Raw genomic sequence first — 19,428 nt, forward strand, 5'->3', positions numbered from 1 at the left:
AGAAATGACTGTACTGAAGTGCTGAATGTAATCGATCTGAAAGTGAAAAGAAAAAAAAAAAAAGATTGTGGCATTCATTTAAGATTACCATTTCAATTAACAGGTGTCCTCCTTCAACTTTTCTTGTGTGCTCTGTTCACTAGGGGTACACAGTGTAATGAAGCATGATGCCATTATGGAAGCTTCCAGTGCAGATTATGTGCTGGTAGAAGCAGAAGCAAACAGAGTGGCACAAGATGCACTAAGAGCCTTAAAAGTCTCTCGACAGCGATGCTTAGGAGCTGCTTCTGGTGTGCCAACATGGACAGGTGTGAGTGGTCTTTCAGGTGCACCATCAGGAGTAAAGTAAGTTCATTTCTCACACTGCTTATTCAAAAATAGAAGAGTTCCTTAGAATGGTGTGGATTATTTCTTTTTGCACCCAGTATGTTTAGTAACATGTATCACTTTTCATTTGTTTTTTTTAATATGTAATAAGACAAAATGATATGTTTTGAAGCCAGAAAGTAGTCCATTCTGAAGTATAAAAAAGCATTAGAGTTTCACAATACAGGAGAGAGAGGTTGTGTAGAGCACTCTTGAGAATCCTAGAACACAAACCCAGTCATTGGCTTTGGCAAAAGTATCCTAATATTGAGAGAAATTTCTCATGGAATTAATTCTTCTGCATGTTTAGGAGTCGGTTTGGTCAAAAAAGAAACTCTATGCTGCTTTCTTCACATTCCACTTGTGCATCACCTGTGAAAAAGCGCAAGGTAAGAAAGACAAGCTAGTATCTCTCTTTGAATAGCTTATATCTATACACACACAGACACCAAAATATACATATATATATATATATATAATGAAATGTTCTGACTTATGCAACAGAAACCTGATTTATACTCATTTATACTCTCTTACCTGTTCTTCATATGATTATGTAGACTTCTGGAATTTTCAGTCACCCAAGAATTCTTCTTTTTTTGATACAGCATCTCTTCTAGTCAAATACAGCAAACTGCAGCATGCACCACTTGTCTGTCTCAAAATCAGCAATGCTTTTCTTTCACTTCCTAAGTTCTACAGTATATATTCAAGTTGAGACTAAAAAATACTCCCTCTTTGCTGTGTATTACAAATGTGCTCACATATGTTATTTAAGTCTAAACAACAAGCAGATTTTGTTAAACAGATTCTGTGGATCTCAAAATACATGGTCTGTATGTTCATTTGTAGGATGCAGATACAATGAAGAAGGAAAATGTGAAGAATAGTACCAATGGGCACTTTGATGGAAAATCAGAAACTGGAGAATCATCTAGTGTATTAGATTCTTCATCATTATTAGCTAAGATGAGGGCGAGAAACCACCTTATTTTACCACAAAGGACAGGGAACGAGGGAGATGAGAATCTTCACCAAGCACCAGCTCCAGCCCCAGGTTCAACAGAATACGATGAATTGCTGGTGGATGTGCGGAACTTCATTGCATTCCAGGCCCGTGTGGATGGTGAGGCAAGTACTCAGGAAATACTGCAGGAGTTTGAGTCCAAACTGCCTGCAGCACAGTCATGTGTCTTTAGAGAACTCCTGCGCAATCTCTGCACCTTTCATAGGAGCCCAAATGGTGAAGGTGTCTGGAGGCTGAAGCCAGAATTCCGCTGACCTCTGTCAGGAGAAGGTGCCAGTTTGCACTTGACCAACGCTCTGATGTCAAAGACTTACTATTTATCTTTTGAAATGAGGAATTTGTGTTTGTGATTTAATAAATGACTTGAGCAGACTGTGATGCAGCACTCACTGCAAGCTTAGTGCTGGCTTCATTTCCAATTTAAGCTATCTGTATGGAAGTGCAACCTACCTCATAGGTGAAGCAATACAAAATATCACCTTTTCTTTAAAAGAAATGATGGGATGAAGAGTATGTGCTGACTTTTTACTGCTGTAAGAGCCATGGATGTTGCCGTGGGCGTTTATTTGATTTCTGTGAAATCCCAAGAACTTTTCTGTTTTCTCTGTGTTACTTAAGAGGTTATTGGGCACACAGTGTAGCATCAAAAAAAAAAAAAGATTGTGATCAACATGAGAGATTCACTTGTACTGACAAGAGTATTGAAATCATTAAGAAGCTTTCATTAGTAGTGAAAATTTGCTTTTAATGTTTCTGCTTCCATTGTTGCTAGCATCTAACAAATACAGTGTGACTTACATTGCTACTTAACTTGGAAAATAATCTATTCCCACAGAGGTTTAATCACAAAAATAAGAAGCCTGACAGTTGATGCAAAACTGATAGAACTAAGGAAAAATAATTTACCCTTTAACCATTGATTCAGTCATAGTACTATACATTATGGCCAGTTGCACAGTGCAGTACTTCTTACCAATGAGATAACAGTAACTGTTGTGTTTGTCACAGGCTGTGGACTGATGATTGAGATCCCATTGGAAATTTTGTAAGTCTCACTCTTACTGATTTCTATATAGAAAATTTTCCAGTTCCATGTTAGCACATGGTCTTTTACAAGGATCAAGATTGTCAGAGGAGGAATGATTTTACTGTATTTTGCTGAATATAATCATGTGTTTACACAGTCCTAGTGTGACCTGTAACTTTTGTATATGCTCCTGTCTATTCTGTAGATAGGTAGATGGAGAAAATCTCAGTCTTCCTGCCAGTCAGATAAATTCTAGTAACTGTTTTCTTCCAAGAAGGGAGAATCTGATTATTTGTAGCAAACCCAAGTGCTATGTTAGAGCTTTGGTGTGCTAAATAAAGAAATATTGGGGGGAAAAATGGATGGGTTATGAGAGAAAAATGAGAGTTAAATGAGAGTAACATTAAGTTACTCTATAACTTGAAGTAGGAACAGTTAGGTGTGCCTAATATCCTCACTGTCTCTAAGCTATTGAAAAAAGGGAAATCTGAGTTCTGTTTTTTTTTTTATTTGAAGTACAAACACTGGAAGGTGAATGGTGATGCAAGAATACAAACTGGGTTACAAACTGCTAAAGAAGAGTGATCTTTAAGTACTTCCAATGGCTTTTTCTTCTGTTCTTATTCTGTATTAAAGGATCTGCGGAGATTTGCAAAAAGTGGTGCTTCACTGTTTAAATAACTAATTAGTTAGCTTTTCACAGGCTGGCATTGGAGACAACAGACTGTTGAAGAATCTGCTTTGCTTCCTCATGATATTTGAAGGTGGGCCTGATGCACCTTTTCTTGGTAATTTTTTCTAATACCATTGTGTTTACTTGTGTGCTCTCTTTCTGGAGAAACACGAAACCAGGCATCCATGTTGCAATTGCAGAAATGCTTAGAAAATTGTAGGTCTGTTGCTTAACAGGACTTAAAACGGATCAGTAGAAAAGTTAATACAATCCTACTGTTCTCTCCAAAGCTATAGAGGATTTCAGTTGGGTTTTGGTGTCATCCACAATGTGCATCTCTATCCATGCCCCAGGAGCAATCGAGGAATTCGCGTCAGCAAAGCTGCTGTTATCACCTTAGCTATGAGTTCTGGTGTCCTGTTTTATGTACTACTTTCAGTCTTAAAGACATTTTTCCTATACCAAGGAATGTTTGGAGCTTCTTACTGATGATCTATTGATGTAAATGGACCTGCATGTGCTTTTATAAATCCTTGGATTTTATGGACTTATTAAAAAAAAGTAGAAATAAAAATCTGTTCTGGAAGTCTTCCTGAGCTGGGGGGGCAGGGGGAGGATGGAGTGGAGAAGCCATCTTTACCTTTGTAGTGTAACTGTGACTAAATGATTCTAATGATCTTTAAGTGCAAGTCTGCTTTTCGTGCAACTTCAAATAATGTGCCCTTGCAGCTAGGTTTCCCAGCACTAGTGGATGTTTAAAAGGGTGAATGAATATTAGTATAATATTCAATGCGAGTATATTTTAAAGTATTTTGTCTCAAAAAAAAATGTGAGAGATTAAAGGTCTACAGACTGACTTATAGGTGAAAGTTGTTCTGGGATGGCCAAGACATTTGACAGTGAAAGAGTTATTTAAGAATAATCCTATTATTATTCTGGAATAGATGCTGTATCTGACTTTGTTTCTTTACCTGTGTAAAATCAATTCACTTCATATCTTTAAAAAAGATATGAAGCAGTTCCTGACTAATGATTTTGCAGTCAGATACATTTACCTTCAGATGGCTTATAGGCATGTAATATTTTCAAAAGCTTTTATTTCACCCTTTCCATTTCCTAAGCATCCAGTGCTGCAGTGAGTGGTTGTTACTTTGTGTGAGATTACAAAAATAACTTCATGTGGAAGGCTTCTATCTTTTAATTTTTCTTACCTCATCAGGAAGGAGAAAAGGAAAGATCAAAATACAGATGTTAATTTTGTAATCAAGTTAAATCTTATTAAAAAGAGCCATTTCAGCATAAAACAATAAGTGCTTAAATAGAAGGAAAAAAAATGTTGTTTCACACTGTAAATATTTGGGAGGCAGCTCTAGCATTGGTTATTAAGGTGCTTTACACCCCTTCCCATCCTTTTCCTGCCTTATATTCTTCCAAGCATTTATTCTCCTTAGTTCATCCTTTTGCTGAACTCTTGAGCATGCTGACTGTACAAAACTTTTCTAGTATAAAAACTAAATTCTGATCTACAGGCTCTGCTGCAGGTGATAGGTGGTTGATCTTCTGAACCATAATGCCCCACCACAAAAGAAATGTTAGCAATACACTGAATGAACAGGATAGAAACAGGGATTTACAATAAGGGAAAGTATTTTAAAATCCGTAAATAAGTGCTCTGGCTCAACCTCTTCTCAGTGGGATACACTGGGAGAACTGAGTCTGCTACAGCTGATAAACATTATCCTGGCAAGTCAAGTGGTACAGAATAGGACTGTTAAATTTGGAAGTCCTGGATTCAGATTATATTCACCCATACCTGTTTATACACAAGTGACATGGTCTGCTTTTGATTCCAAGGTTTCTTAAACTTGACTAACTTTTGCTGTCTTGCTAGTAGTGCAATCTCTTCTCATGAAGCTACAGCAGGAGGGCCACGATTTCCCAAAGGGCTTCACAGAATTTTTGTTGTTCATAAAACCCTTCAGTTCTTCCTTTCTCTAAGCTACTCAGTCTTCAGGACTGAATTTTCCAGCTCTGCTGACACTGATGGGCTGATTGCCATTCCTCGTGGACCTCAGCTTTTGACATTGGCCTTCATCAGAACTAAAATGCATGTCGTGTGGAATCCTGTGTGTGCATGATTGAAATAGTCACTGAATGTTAATCTTTCTCCAATTTCTGTGTGCTTATTGATATTGCTGTTTGGAAAGGACAAATACAGGTGAGTAGTGTTCCTGAAAAGAGCCTATTACTGTGTAAGATTAATCTTGTAGGCTCTATTTTTGGCCTGAACTCGAAATGCGGTTTGGGACATGTTTTTCAAAAACCATGGAGACAGGTGAAGGCAGCGATTTTTAGTAGTTGTTAAAAGGTAAGTCGTATTTCATCAGGGAAAAAGATGTCCAGCAAGGCATCACGTAAGTAGAAAAATCAGTGTGATAGTTGTTGTTACAGGATGTGTCCTTCAGGGAAAGCTGTCACATGGAAGCAGCATTGAAGTAATTCATTTGAAATTCACTTGACAAACCAGTCTTAAAGACTGGTACCTTTTTTTTCCCCAAAATAGTAACAATTTGCTCCAGCATCAAATAATGCTATTTTTAAGGTAAGGACTGGGTAGATGAATAATAAAATTGGTGGACTAATACCCTGTTTGCATCTCCTTTGCATAGTGCTGGTTTTCTGATGTCAAATACTAGCAATACCAGTCTAAGCAATTTTCTCTCCTGGATAGAGAAGGTGTTGAGGAACAGATATACAAAGGCTCCTCTGAAAGTAACGCCTCCTATTTTATTATGTTGGCCCACTACATCAGAGGCAGATGTTGATGTATGACAGTAGAGGTTGAACCTTCCCATAAATATTCCATCACAGTTTTTTGTTCTGTGACAGATGGCAGCAGAGAGATAGTCTGACACAATGGTGTCTGACATGGAGGTGTGTATGAAGCAAAAATTTGTCACTGAATTCCTCCATGCAGAAAAAATTGCACTCACTGACACTCACTGATGCTTGTTGAATGCTTATGGACACCACAGAGGGGATGTGAGCACAGTGAGGTGGTGCGTGGAGCATTTCAGTAATGAAAGACAAATTGTGTTTCAGAAAGCCATGCATAGCTGTCACATTGTGAAATGAAGAGTATGTTGATCAGCTCATCTGTGCAAATCAGGGGATTACAACCAGAAAACTGTGTAAGGAGCTGAACATCAGCTTCAATATGTTGGAAATGATGGTGGCAACACTGGAATATTGCAGTTTACTCCAGGTGGCTCCCACAAATGCTCATGCAGGAACAGAAAGAACACCATGTGCAAGTTTTTCAGAATCTATTGAACAGTGTGTGAATTCCTCATCTAAGAAAATGTTCAAGACAAAGGCCTGAAAAGGTAAAGTGCACTCCCTTTTGGGATAGGAAAGGGGTGATCCTTCTGGAATCTGGACAGTCAACTCTGACCACTACATTGCAATGCTAGCTAAACTAAAGGCTCAAACTTACTGAGTCTAGCTAGAGAAGAAGAGAACCTTTCTCTTGCAACACAGTAACACCAGGTTCCCACACCAGTTTGAAGTCTGTGGAACACACTGCCCATCTTGTCTAGGCTGTCCCACCACACCAACTGTATAGTACAGATTTGGCCCCTTCTGACCTCCATCTGTTCAGGCCAATGAAAGGTGGATTACATAGGCTACATTTTCCTAGTGACAATGTTGTCATAGCAGCATAGCATAGCAGGGGTCACCTCCCCTGGTGCAGATTTTTATGAGCATGGCATGGAAGCTTTTGTTCAGCACTGGTGAAAACATATAGTTAATGGTGAGTGACTATATTGAAAAACAGGGTTTTGTAGCTGAAAATCACTATCAAATAATGGTGTTGTACTCATTGTATCTGTTGTAGTTTCCATGGAAATAAATAGCAGACATTAGTTTTGGAGTCACCTATTTACATCAGTGGTTCAATGAGAAGAATGATCTAGAATGATGCAGTTCCTCTTGTGCTGGTTGTGGCTGTGCTTTCTTAGATGATATATTAAGTTGGAGAAGAGATGTTAAGAGACCCTGTAGAAACGTTACCATACTTGTCCAATCCATTAATTAAACCACGAGGAAAAACTGGGAAGGAATAAAGTTAGGCAGTGTAGGCACGGAGACGATTTAAAATGTGGTATAATCTGTTTGCTTGGTTTTGTAAGAGCAGGGAGATCTGAATTCTGCTATAAATTGCTCAGAGACTTTGGTTGAGATATTTTATCGCTTTCTTTTTCTGCCATCTGACTGGTTCAGTCTTCAGGGGGAAAGGCAAGAAATCTGTCACAATTTTTTTTGGAAATGCTTCAGGAAATGCTAGCAGAGTACAAAGAATCCTAGTTGGAAAAACAAAGGTAATATGGCATCTTCTTGTCTAGATCATGAGTTCAGCAACTGTAGTTTGCAGAAAACTGTCACACAAAACACTGACAGTCCAGTTTTTGAAGGACTTCAATGAGGCACATGCCTTGGAGTCAGGATGTGATGGCTAGTCTGCACTTGGGAGTTTTCCCTCCCCTGGGAAAGATATTTATATATTAGATAAACAGTAAAACCTCTCTGCTACTTAAGGCCATTTATAACTTCCCGTTCCAACATTCAAGCTAAATGCTGAATGTACGCTTACTAACTCAGTGGCTCTCTCCATCTACCCTCCCTCATGGGATTGCTATTCTAGGCTCTGGGGTGATGTCAAGATTCCTACTTCACATGGTATTGCTGATATGGTACAGTCCTGTTCCTTTAGCTAAGATTGGGAAGGTAAAGTTTGCCTTAATTCTTAGATTTCATCGGTAACTCTGTTTTTGCTGCCTCTAACGTTAGAAGCAGAAAGAAATCTGACCCCTCTCATGCAAGGTTCATCCTCTTTTCTTTATAAAATGGTTCTAAGGCAGCTGCTATGAAGCAAGGGAAACAATTTTGGGTTTTTTTTTTTTTTTTTTTTGCTCCCAACCAGCAAAAGCCATCCTGAAGACTGCAGTGCATCACACTGTGCTCAGAAAATCAAAAACAACTCCTTTATCCAGAAAGAAGAAATTACTGAGCAATTAAGCTAGAAAATACGGAACCTGGACAGAAAGTCCAGAGAAGAGTTAGGCCACTCCTCTGAGAAAGAAGCAAATTCCAGCCTGCTCTGTTCACTAGTTTCAAGAAGTTTGTGTTAAAATGAAACAAACACTGACAGATTAAAGGAAAAGGGAGGTATAATCAGAGCTGAGCTCTTCATTTCAGACAGCAGGGATGACCATGCATTTAAAACCAAAATTGTTAGGGCTTTAAAATATGCAACAAAGGCTCACGAATAGACTTTGCTCTGCCAATGCTACCATGCTGTTTCAGTGTTGCTATCCCATATTAATTGCTACGTGATCAAAGACAAGGTGGTGATAGGCCACAAAATAAATCCCACTGTTCTTACCCATAATCTGTTCCTGAAAGCCTGTCAGTTTTGAACTCTACAGACGCTCCAAGCTGTTTATCCATTTAAGAGAGGGAGAAGGAAAAGCAATGCCAGTACTGAATTCTTTGGAGAATCCACCTATAATTTTATGTTGTTAGCTGTGTATCATAGTTCCCTATAGGTTATCTGCTTTTCCTAGACTCCCAAAGCCACACTGCTAGTAACATGTAAGTGGAGAGAACACACTATTTTTATGGTACAGAACAGGGATGTTGAAGCCTTGCACTAATTGCAATCTAGAATGTAGTATCATCAGTGGAGCTATGACCAGCTCCTGTATAAGGCTTACATAAGTGGTGAGTCATACATTCTTACGAAAGAATAAGGAGTGAGGCTTTCATTATGTTGTTTGCCTAATCAGAAATATGAAAATAAAAGAACACTGCACTCAGTGGGTTACGTTTGGCTAACAGTAGGCTAGAATTTCTGCAGTTGCACTACTGTGATTGAGGCATTTCATTGTTTGTGGTCCCAGCTTATATTAAACAGAGAGGATTTTTTCATAAATCTTTGCCTCTAGGGCAGAGTTAAGGTTGTTTGGGAACCCTAGCTATGCATTTCCAGGCATTAATGTCTGAAAGCAGCACCAGGGGAGCAGAAATGGAGGTATATGCCTAGGGAGGATACTAGGAGTAAATGAAGAGACCCAAGGGCAGAGTAGGGTTTGTGAGGATGAGCATGTAAAGAAGCGGAAGAGTGGAAACTGAGCTTTTAGGATGACTGAAAAACAGTCCTGTGACAATTTCTCATGTCTTACTAGTCTTTTTCCATGCTCTCAAGCAGGTAGTTGCGTTGAGTATTCATTCTACCACCAACCATGCTGTTAGCCATGAGCCAAGATATCTACAGCTCTTTGAAGACAACTACAGAATTTTGAGGTTTGAAGTTGGCTGCAGCTTTAAGTGCACCCACAGTGCTCTTTAAACTGCTCTGATTAACCCATCACTGCTTCTCCTTTTCCTACACCAGTTCTCTGCACCTCATATGGTGGCCTGGATCAACAAAATAGCAGTAACAGCTGTTGGTTGTTTTGTTTATTTTGTTTTTTCCTCCAAACATTTGGCTACAGCAACAGCTGAAGGCTGGAGGGAGTGATAGTAGGAGGGAGTCTGAAACTGAAGAGCCACACGAAGAGATTTAGGGCCCTGGAATGTGTCCAGAGAAGGGCAACAAAGCTGTGAAGTTCTGGAGCACAGGTCTTACAGGATGTGGCTGAGGAAACTGGGATTCTTCAGTTCAAAGAAGCAGCAGCTCAGGGGAGACCTTCTTGCTCTCCAGAACTGCCTGAAAAGAGGTTGTAGTGATATAGGAGTCAGCCTCTTCTCCCAGGTTGCAGCAATAGGATGAAAGGTAATTGTCTCAAGATGTGCCAGGAGAGGTGCAGGTTGGATACTGGGAAAAACTTCTCTGAAAGAGTGGTTGGGCACTGGAATGTGCTGCTCAGGGAGGTGGTGGAGTCACCATCCCTGGAGGCATTCAAGAAAAATGTAGATGTGGTACTGAGGGACAGGTTTAATGGGCAATATTGGTTGTAGGTGGACAGTTGGAGAAGATCATCTTAGAGGTCTTTTCCAACCTTAATGATTCTATGATCCTGTATTTCAGCTGAGATCAGCAAAAGGTGAGTGTAGCAGAGCTGCTTGAATGATCCCTGTTCTATTTTTTTCCTTTAAAAGGCTAATTTAGGAGTGGCTGAAGAGTGTAATTAACACAGCTACAGCCTCTCTATCACCACCTCTTTCTCCTACAGCTCAGGTGCCAGTACTCTTATCCTAGATAGTGTGGCTTAGCAGATGGGACATGTCTATCTACCCCATAACCCGCTTTCCTTCTTTGCCTGGGAGGCAGCATAAACCCTTGGCAATATAAAATTGCTCCTTTTAATTTGACAGACTGCCTTGAAAAGGGCTAGTGGGTACGATGCCTCAAGATTTCATGGTTGGCTGGCTTATGTTGGGGGGTGTATAAAAAATTATTGAAAGCTGAGTTTAGCTTGGGTATTATTATGCATGTAACCTTCTATGCCTAATTGCACTGAAGCTTGACTGCTTTGAGAATCACAGAATATCCCGAGTTGGAAGGGACTGATAAGGATCATTAAGTGCAACTCCTCCCGCTGCACTGCGAGAGCAGAAGTCTGGTCCCCAACCAGCATAGTGCTCAGGCCAGCGGACTTGTTTCTGCAGCTCTACTGCTCCCTCCGTCGTACCGAGGGCTGTGGGTGGAGAACTGCAAGTTACAGAGGCTCACCCTCATTTTTAAGCGCGGGTGGCGGCAGCCCGGTCCGAGCGGAGAGGGGGAGAGGCCGCGCTCCTCGCAGAGCGCTTAGAAGTTCGCGAGCCCCATTAAGCATTGACGGGGCTTTAATGGCACGGGTGAGGCGTGGTGACACAGCCCCAGGGCACGGCGGCCATCGGAGCTGAGCGCCTCACAGAGCCGCGAGGCCGGACGCCGTGTGAGGGCTGGGCGCCGGCGCTCCGGCCATGGCAAGCGGGTGGCTGTGGCCCTGGATGGGGCTGGCCTGGCTGCTGGGGCTGGCGCGGCTCGGAGCCTTGCCCCTGACCGCCGGACCACGGGACGAAGTGCAGGCGGCGGCGCTACAGCGGCTGAGGGAGGTGTTCGACATCGAGGAGCTGCCCCCCGACGTGCTGCCACGCAAAAAGCCGCCGCAGTTTATGGTGGATCTCTTCAACAAGGTGGCCGACGCCAACGGCATCACCCGCGCGCCCGGGCTGCTGGAAGGAGACGTGGTGCGCAGCTTCGAGGACCGAGGTGAGCCGGGGGCGGCGGGGGAAGCGCTGCGCCGGGGCGGCGTGGGCAGCGGCGGCTAAAGGCCGCTCTCCCGCAGCTCCCGTGGAGCAGGACCGCTTCTTCTTCGACGTCAGCGCCATGGAGAGGGGTGAGCAGGTGCTGAAGGCCGAGCTGAGGGTGTTCAAGCTGAGGAGGAGGCGCGTGGCCAGGAGAGCCGATCCGCAGCACTTCTGCAAGGTAAGTGGGAAATGAACCGTCAATTACGTGCATTCTTGTGGAACTGCTAATAATCCGGAAGGGAAATGAGGGAGGAATAGAGAGTGCAACAGCTTAGTATGTAAACTTGCTTTATTTTTATTTCATTATTGTCCTCGGTGCAGAGTGGCACTGCGCCTCCAGCATGCCGAGAAGGGATGCAGGGCTTTGGCTGCTGGGATGCTATCTCTGGAGGTACCCTTCCCTTCGGGCCCACACTGGACTTCTCTGCTTTTTGAGGTGTTTTGAAATTGAGATGCAAATTTGACTGATTCGGTTTTGAAGTGATGATGTCAGTATGGGAATTGCTCCCTGGCACCGACTGCATCTTGTAGCAAAGGAGAGTCGGACATTTTGCAAACTCGAGGGCAAAGATACAGCGTGCTGGAGAACTCTAACTATACTGAAGTACAATACAGGATAATAGCGTAGTCCTGCCTTTGAACTCATAGGATCACAGAAACGTTTCAGTTGGAAGGGATCCTTAAAGGTAATCTAGTCCAGCTCGAACTTTGCAAACACATCTGCTGATACTCATTTTGCTGTTGAACAAGCTGTAAACAGCTTTTAGCGTCAGTTGGAGCAGCTTTCCATTTAAGATGTGGAAAAACTCGATCCTCCCCATTTTGCTGGAAGAACAGTGGCTGTCATTTCTCACTGTTCTGTTGTGTTACTCTCCTCAAGGTGGAAGTGTATGAGCTCCTGGACGGTAGAAGTAATCCACAAAAAAAAAATCTCATTGCATCAAGATTGTTGTCTCTGTACTCAGAAGGCTGGGAAGTATTCAACGTCACGCAGACGGTAAGCAGGGAACTCTTGGTCATTTTTAGATCTAAAATATCTGTTATGGCAGTGCTCAGCTGATAATTTGCTCTTATTGCTGGGTTCTGTGGTCAATTCAAACTGAAGGACAGAGCAGGGGAGGATCCTACTCATTACACTCAAAAGTACAGGTTCTTAGTTCTCTGATGAGAACTAAGTAACCCAAACCTAGACAGCAGGAGGGGTGTCAGTCCAAATGTGGCAGTGTGATTGAAGCACGCTTGTCCTGAGACTGTCAAAAAAGAAATCTTTGATAATGGGATATGAGTAGGTTTTAATTCCTCTTCTATTTTACCCTAGTCCGTTTTTCTTTCTTTTTTTTTTTTTTTTTTTTTTTTTTGTAGATGAGATCTGCAGTGTAATTCAATACTGTATTTCTGGGATTTGTAATGGTTAGAATGTTTTTCATCTTAACTTTGTGTATAGTATTCTCTATTTGCCAGTTGGAAGATTTGTTTTGTAGATATCCTTCAATTATATCAGTATCAGAATGCCTTTCCTTAGCAAAAATACAAATGAGGTTTCAAACGCTTTCTGAGGCTTAAATCTGCTCTGACAGTGTTTTTAGTTGCCTGAGCTTTATGATCAGATTGAACAACATGCTTGGATGATTGGTTGAGTTGCATCGTGTGCCATAATAGCCTTCCTTGAGAATGGCCTGACCTTATTTAGTAGACTGTAATTAGAACAATTAGAGAAAGTAAATTTGCCTGATTTCTTCAAATAAGCTAATTTCTTCAAATGCCACATTTGCGTTAGATTTAAATGAGTTTTAATGGTATGGAAAGTCTGGAGAGTTTTTATTATTCTGTTATTAAGATTACTAGGAAAAATACGGTTCTGTCTAAAGTCAAGGGTGATTTATTTTATTGCTAATGTTAACTTTTAGGCTCATTATTCACTAGTAAATTCTCCAAAAATTAATTATCTTTGTGTAAGTGTAACTTTGGGGAATGTATATGATATTTTAAAATGTTGAATTATTGGTTTAAATATTTAACTCATTCAGCCTTTACAGTTACCTCACTTCTGTGATTGTATATGTATTTATAGTCCTATATTGGTTGCCTGTTCCGTTTTCCTCGTGTAAATTATTCTTAATCACAATGCAGTGGAAAGATTATTGAAACAATATTTTCTTGTTTCATTTTCATTACCAGGTTTCCAAGTGGGTCGGAAGCAGTAACTCCAACCACGGCTTTTTGATAACTGCAACACACTTAGTCAGCAATAGGATTGAACACAACCTGGTTGCATTTGCAAAGGGACAGGGCAATTTGCAGGAGAGCAGAAATGCTCTCCTTGTCCTCTTCACCAACAGTAATAAACGGAGGTCTTCCAGCTTTGTACCCTCTTCTACAAGTAAGTTCACACAACAGTAACTCTATTTTAGAACATGAAAAATTCTAAGGGAAGCTTCAATTATTTTCGTTGTATAGAGAGATGGGAATTTTCTTTCTTTTTTAAAAATATCATTATTTACTTTGTGGTGGAAATTATAATTTTCACCTTAGGCTCAAAAAACTCAGTGACCTGAAAAACTGTGAAAGTGCTGGTAAAGCAAATGGGAGTAGTTATGAAGTGCAATTTTCAAGAGTGGAAGAAGTTGTTAGATAAGCAATTTTAACTTCTCTGTCCTTTGCTTGTTTTTTAAACACCTATTTAACTTCAGTGACTAATTAGCATTGTTACTAATGGCTTTTTTTTTTTTTTTTTTTTTTTTCTTCTTTTCATCAAAGGCAACGCCTTTATCCCTTAAATTACAAAACAATACTGCCTTACCTCTCCCACGGGTCCTCCAGTAAAATCAACTAAGGTTGGATTTTAGAGGCTGAGATAAATGCAAAGAGCAAAATCTGGAATGAGGAGGAGAAGTAATGGTTTGGGCTTGGAGGGTCTTTTTGGTAAATCATTGCATTTGTACGTCAGAATAATTAAGAACCAGGTGATAAAACTGATACAAATCAAAACCAAATAGTTTTACAAAAAAAAAAAACAACCAGAAACCAGCCTGTTCATTTTTTTGTTGTTGTTTTGTTTTTGTTTTTTTTTTTTTGTTATAAATAGAGAATTACTGTAGTGAAATCCTACATCCCAATTTAATCAATATAAACCTTTGTATGTGATGCTGTGCCAGAATTGGGGAACTGATTCCTGTTTCTAAGATTGACCTGTTGCTTGTGGGTGGAAGAACAATTCTGCAGAAATTCTTCTTCTAGCAGCCTGCACACCAGTGGCTTTCAGCCTGTGTTCATGGATCTCGAGGTCATCACTAATATTTATCACAAGATCTTAGACTGTACATTGAGAAAGTAAAGGGATTGTCAGTGAGCTTCATTCCCTAGCTGACTTTCCTTAAACCTAGGCATAATATTTTCATGTCCAAAACATCATCTTTTTTTTTTCCAAAACGACTACTTTTCAGGAAAGCACTCTATTTTCAAGCATATGGGTAGAGTTGCTGAGAGGAGAATACTGGAGAGAAGAAAAGAATGTGGTCTCCACCCTTTGTTAGCACTTCACAGCAGGTCTGATGTAGGAGTAGCCATACAAAGGTCATTAAAACCATTCTGACCATAGGTATCCCTGAAAAGGGCCCCTGGAGTTTGCAGAATGTAAAGCTTTTATGTTTCTGCTAAACTGAGACCTTTTAGTCCACATAGGGAAACACAGACCTGGCAGATTTTGAAAAGTAGCTGAAATGACAATTGAGTACACACCTCTCCCGGTGCTTTCCTGTCATTTTAAAATGTTCTTTGAAATCTTTGATGTACATTTTCGAAACAGGTTTTCTTGCAGCTTATTGTACTTAAGGAAAAATGACTTTGAGAAAGATTAACACACAGCTTCCTTCCTAAACCAGAGCTGAACCCTGCCAAAAATGATGCTTTGTTACGTGTGCCTCGTGAAACTTTGATAATCAAAAACAGCAAAGAAAGGAAGAGCAGGAGGCCTCGCGCTGCTGCAGCACCTTCTTCCAAAAGCCAGGTAACAGCATGTCATCGAAGAGAACTCTATGTTGACTTCCATGCCATTGGCTGGTCAGGATGGATTATTTACCCAAGTGGATACAATGCATTTTACTGCAGAGGCTCCTGTCTTTTCCCCTTGGGGGAAAGTCAAAATGCAACAAACCATGCCACGGTTCAGTCCATAGTCCATACACTTAAACTGTCTCAGGATATCAGCACGCCCTGCTGTGTTCCAGATGAACTGATGTCCCTCAATCTCCTCTACTTTGATGATAAAGAGAATGTGGTTCTTAAAAATTACAAAGACATGGTGGCAACAAGGTGCGGTTGTCATTAACAGGATATTTTTTTTTTGTACACATTTGGCATGCACTTGGATTCAGTTTCCTATTTGCCACTGAAAATACCAAAGGTAAATGGTATTTTGGATTATGGGACAGGTGAACCAGAAGCTCACCTGCGTTTGAAATCCTCTCACTGTGGGTGTGTGGAAAGGAGCTTTAGGCAGGTGTTCAAAGAGCCATGGGTTTGTAATGGCTCTGCTTACCTCTGTGGAAAGCTCTGTGCCTGTAAACCAGAGGAAACCATCAGGAACAGGAATTTTGTTATGTAAAAGATCCCAAACACATTAAGTGTGCATTCAAACAAAGGTACTGTTTCGTATGTTAAAGCTCTGAATATCCAAAGGAGTAACAGGCATGCTATCCCATAGGATATTTGAGGGACCCATTATGAACATTGAGTCCAACCTGTGGCTCTACACAGGACCACACAAAAATCAGACCTTACATCTGAGAACATTTTCTGGACATTTTGTGAACCCCAGCAGCTCAGTGCCATAACCACTTTCCTGAGGATCCTGTTTCAATGCCTGACCACCCTCTTGGAAAAGAGCCTTGATATCTAGCCTGACCATCACCTGTCACAGCTTTATGCCATTCCATTGGGTCTTGTCACTGAGAGGAGAGCTCAATACTGCCCCTAAGCAACACCCTCATGAGGAAGCTGTAGGCCGCAATAAGGTCTCCTCTCATTGTCCTCTTCTCTTGGCTGAACAAACCAAGGGATTTAATCTGTTCTTCAAATGTCTTTCCCTCTAGACCCTTCGTCATCTTTGTGGTCCTCCTTTGGACACTCTTCAATAGTTCTGTGGCCTTTTTGTACTGTGATGGTCAAAACTGCGTGCAGTACTCAAGATGAAGCTGCATCAGTGCAGTGTAGACAAAGCAGTCACTCCCCTCAACCAGCTAGCAATGCCATGCTTGTTGTACCTTAGGATCCTGCCTTAATCCAGCATTGGGGTGCTGGTCTCAGTAATGCTACCTCTTTCAGCTTTGAATGCACGTGATTCAATGGGAATATAAATTCCTAAGCAGAGATTTGAGGCTAAGTGCCCAGAGCTGACCTCAGGGATCTCTTCTGAGTAATACATAAACTGCAGATGGTAATGCACTTCTTCCCCTGTCCTGTCTGCAGTTTTAGCAAATACAGAGACCACCTTATAAGTCCCTCTGGGACTTACTAGGCAATCTGATGGACACAGGACAATATACATCTGGGCATCAGCAAACTTGGCTTCTGGCTCAGTGCTTGCACCTCTGTGATGAAGGGTCAGCCGACTGTACAGTGACTGTACAATAAGCTTGGGTTGCAGCTCCCATAATTTAGACAGAAAGGAAAAAAAGTAGTCCAAACTTTGAAGGTCTGTTAGAACATGCTGGCTGCTGCCCTGGTCCTGTAGTTAAGGCTGGTTGGATGGAAGGTACTTGATTTTTCCCTTTCATTCTTTCTCAATCCATAAGAGGGGATCCCCACTAGGAGGGGAACCCATGAGGTCTTCAAGTCTTGCTACAGCTTAATGTGGGCAGCCATCCCATTGCAGTTTCTTGATCAACTTACTGAGCTGTAACTTCAGCCTATTTAGGTTTCTAGTCTTCATTAATCCTTGAAGGAGGCTGGCACATCACAAAACTTGACATCTCCCAGCAGTAGAAACATCATGAAGAATTTTGAATTTTTACTCCAATGAGATTTATTAAAAAAAAATAATAATAATAATATTTATGTACATTTTCTTTCTGTAAATACCAATGTCTGTAATTAAGAAATGTATTTTATTTAAAACTCAAATGCTTCAAGTATATTAACTTAATCTGTAATAAAAACACGACTTTTGAAATAAATGTATGTAATGTAACATTACAGTTTTCTTTCTGTGATGTATTTGAGCTACCTTCCCAAAGTCATGATTCAAATACTTTGCCAAAAGAGGGGACATTCACAGTAGTTTCAATGGACAATGAATCAAAGCCTCTGACTCCATGAATGAATATGACAGACAAACAGAGTAGATGCTGAGGTTCTATTCCTTCAAGCTGGGGGAAACGTTGTGATGAGATCCCTGTATTTCCATCCAGCAGACCACAGGAAGAACTGTGTGTGTATGAACACAGTTCAGTACAGGTACAAGTTTCAGAACTGCAGTATGTGCCCAGTGTGACAGAACAAATGTGTTTATCCTTTCTGCAGAATAACCCCTGGTTGCTACGCTAGTCATCAAGAGAGAGTCCAGAGAGGTGACTTCAGCTGATGTTGTCTATGAGTGTTTCAGTAGGGATGCTAAGAACTGAAGCCAGCAGTTTTCATTGCCAGCTAACACTGGGAGAAGGACTGCCTTTGGAACAGACTGATGTAGGCAGCTTCTGTGTGCAACATACTCCAGTCTTCTGTCCATAGCACGATGAATGGTTCTAGAACCACCATCTGTGTATCAGCTGCAACTTTCACTGTGCAACTCAGAGAATTATCCTTTTATTTATTTTTTTAGCTGCCCTATTTTTTTTAGATTCCAGGAAAAAAAAGAATATTTTTCCTTTGAAAACCGGATAAACTCAGTAAGTAATAATGAATATTAGTAAACACAATGCTGCACCAAAATTGGTGAAATATGCACAGTCAAGCTAGGAGCACTCAGTAGTTTTGCACACATTAAATTATTACTTTTTTCTGCGCCACTCAACATAGTCTCATTATGCCCCATTAAACCCTGATAATTAAAACAAAATATATTGGAATTGTTTATCCTGGACTTTGTAAGAAAATGAGCTTCATAATAATGCCAAGGGAAAAAATTTATGCTGCACCAGAACTTGTAATTAGAATAACAATTAAGCATAAGTATGCTCCTGTTTTATTTATATATATACATATTTATATATATATTTAATAAAGGCACAATTTGTTAATTGAAATAAATAAGAATTCCAGAATAAGGAAGGCTACAATTTGGAACTTCAGTTTTAGCTGAACACAGCACATTTAGGTGGGATGCCAAAAAGCAATAGCTATGGTTTTGAAGAGAATATAGGCAGTCTTCAGAATGGGTAGTCTAGAAAAGAACTGGTGGCACAAGATGGAGTTGTTATTTTGTATTGCACTGCAACAATGCTAAGAGAGAGCAAGAATGGCAGCAAAACACTGAGGATTCCACAGAAGATGTTCTAGACTTGGAACTAAAGAGGTTCAGGTAAGTGAGGTGCATGCAGTCACATCGTGTTGGCTACTGTGCGATGGGAGAGCCATCCAACCAAGCCTGGCCCAGTTACCTCTGCAGCAGGATGTTAGTGGGCTCTGGATATGCCGTAGGGAGAACACAGACCCACGAGAGATCAGGTTCTGTGGTCTTCCATTTGTAGAACCATTTGTTCTTATAAAGAGTTACTGAGGTGCTTCTGTTATGAGATGTAGAGAAAGTTGCTTCTTGGCACTGAAATATGGGAAATGTGCTGGGATTGTTTGGTGACTGGTGAGGCAGAAGGGATTGGTGGGGAGGAACAGGTTGGGGATAATTCCCTTCCAGAGAAGAGGTTATAGCAAGGTGGGGACCAGATAGAAAGATAAGTAATGGTCTTACGATACACCAAGGGAGGTTCAGGATGGATATTAGGAAAAAATTCTTCTCAGAAAGATTGGTGATGTACTAGACAAGCTGCCCAGGGAGGTGGTGGTGGTGTCACTGTTCCTGGAATTGCTCAAGAACCATATAGA

At 40.8% G+C, this 19,428-nt stretch overlaps 2 protein-coding genes across 3 annotated transcripts in view; both read left to right on the forward strand.

Moving 5' to 3' along the window:
* ERCC6 (ERCC excision repair 6, chromatin remodeling factor) overlaps nucleotides 1–3,672 on the forward strand; it is a 46,255-nt gene extending 42,583 nt beyond the window's left edge. For both annotated transcript variants that reach the window (XM_052677241.1, XM_052677242.1), the window contains 3 exons: nucleotides 144–345; nucleotides 677–755; nucleotides 1,219–3,672. In XM_052677241.1, coding sequence (XP_052533201.1) covers nucleotides 144–345; nucleotides 677–755; nucleotides 1,219–1,647 — 710 coding nt within the window. In that variant the 3' untranslated portion in view covers nucleotides 1,648–3,672. The remainder of the gene's footprint in view (nucleotides 1–143; nucleotides 346–676; nucleotides 756–1,218) is intronic.
* A 7,207-nt stretch (nucleotides 3,673–10,879) lies between these two features.
* LOC128077695 (bone morphogenetic protein 7-like) lies at nucleotides 10,880–17,360 on the forward strand. The gene is made up of 5 exons (XM_052677195.1): nucleotides 10,880–11,353; nucleotides 11,430–11,569; nucleotides 12,272–12,388; nucleotides 13,570–13,771; nucleotides 15,273–17,360. The coding sequence occupies exons 1-5, from the start codon at nucleotides 11,065–11,067 to the stop codon at nucleotides 15,716–15,718; spliced, it is 1,194 nt and encodes a 397-aa protein (XP_052533155.1). The 5' UTR covers nucleotides 10,880–11,064; the 3' UTR covers nucleotides 15,719–17,360.
* The last annotated feature ends 2,068 nt before the right edge of the window (nucleotides 17,361–19,428 follow it).

The sequence above is a fragment of the Tympanuchus pallidicinctus genome, unplaced genomic scaffold (genome assembly GCF_026119805.1).
Source record: "Tympanuchus pallidicinctus isolate F22 unplaced genomic scaffold, pur_lepc_1.0 scaffold16, whole genome shotgun sequence".
NCBI lineage: Eukaryota > Metazoa > Chordata > Aves > Galliformes > Phasianidae > Tympanuchus > Tympanuchus pallidicinctus.

Excerpts from the sequence above, each read along its gene's own strand:
- LOC128077695 (XM_052677195.1), top strand. The coding sequence starts at position 11,065 with ATGGCAAGCGGGTGGCTGTGGCCCTGGATGGGGCTGGCCTGGCTGCTG. Across the intron at positions 11,354-11,429 it reads GCGCAGCTTCGAGGACCGAG|CTCCCGTGGAGCAGGACCGC; the intron begins GTGAGCCGGGGG and ends GCTCTCCCGCAG. Across the intron at positions 13,772-15,272 it reads CTTTGTACCCTCTTCTACAA|AGCTGAACCCTGCCAAAAAT; the intron begins GTAAGTTCACAC and ends TTCCTAAACCAG.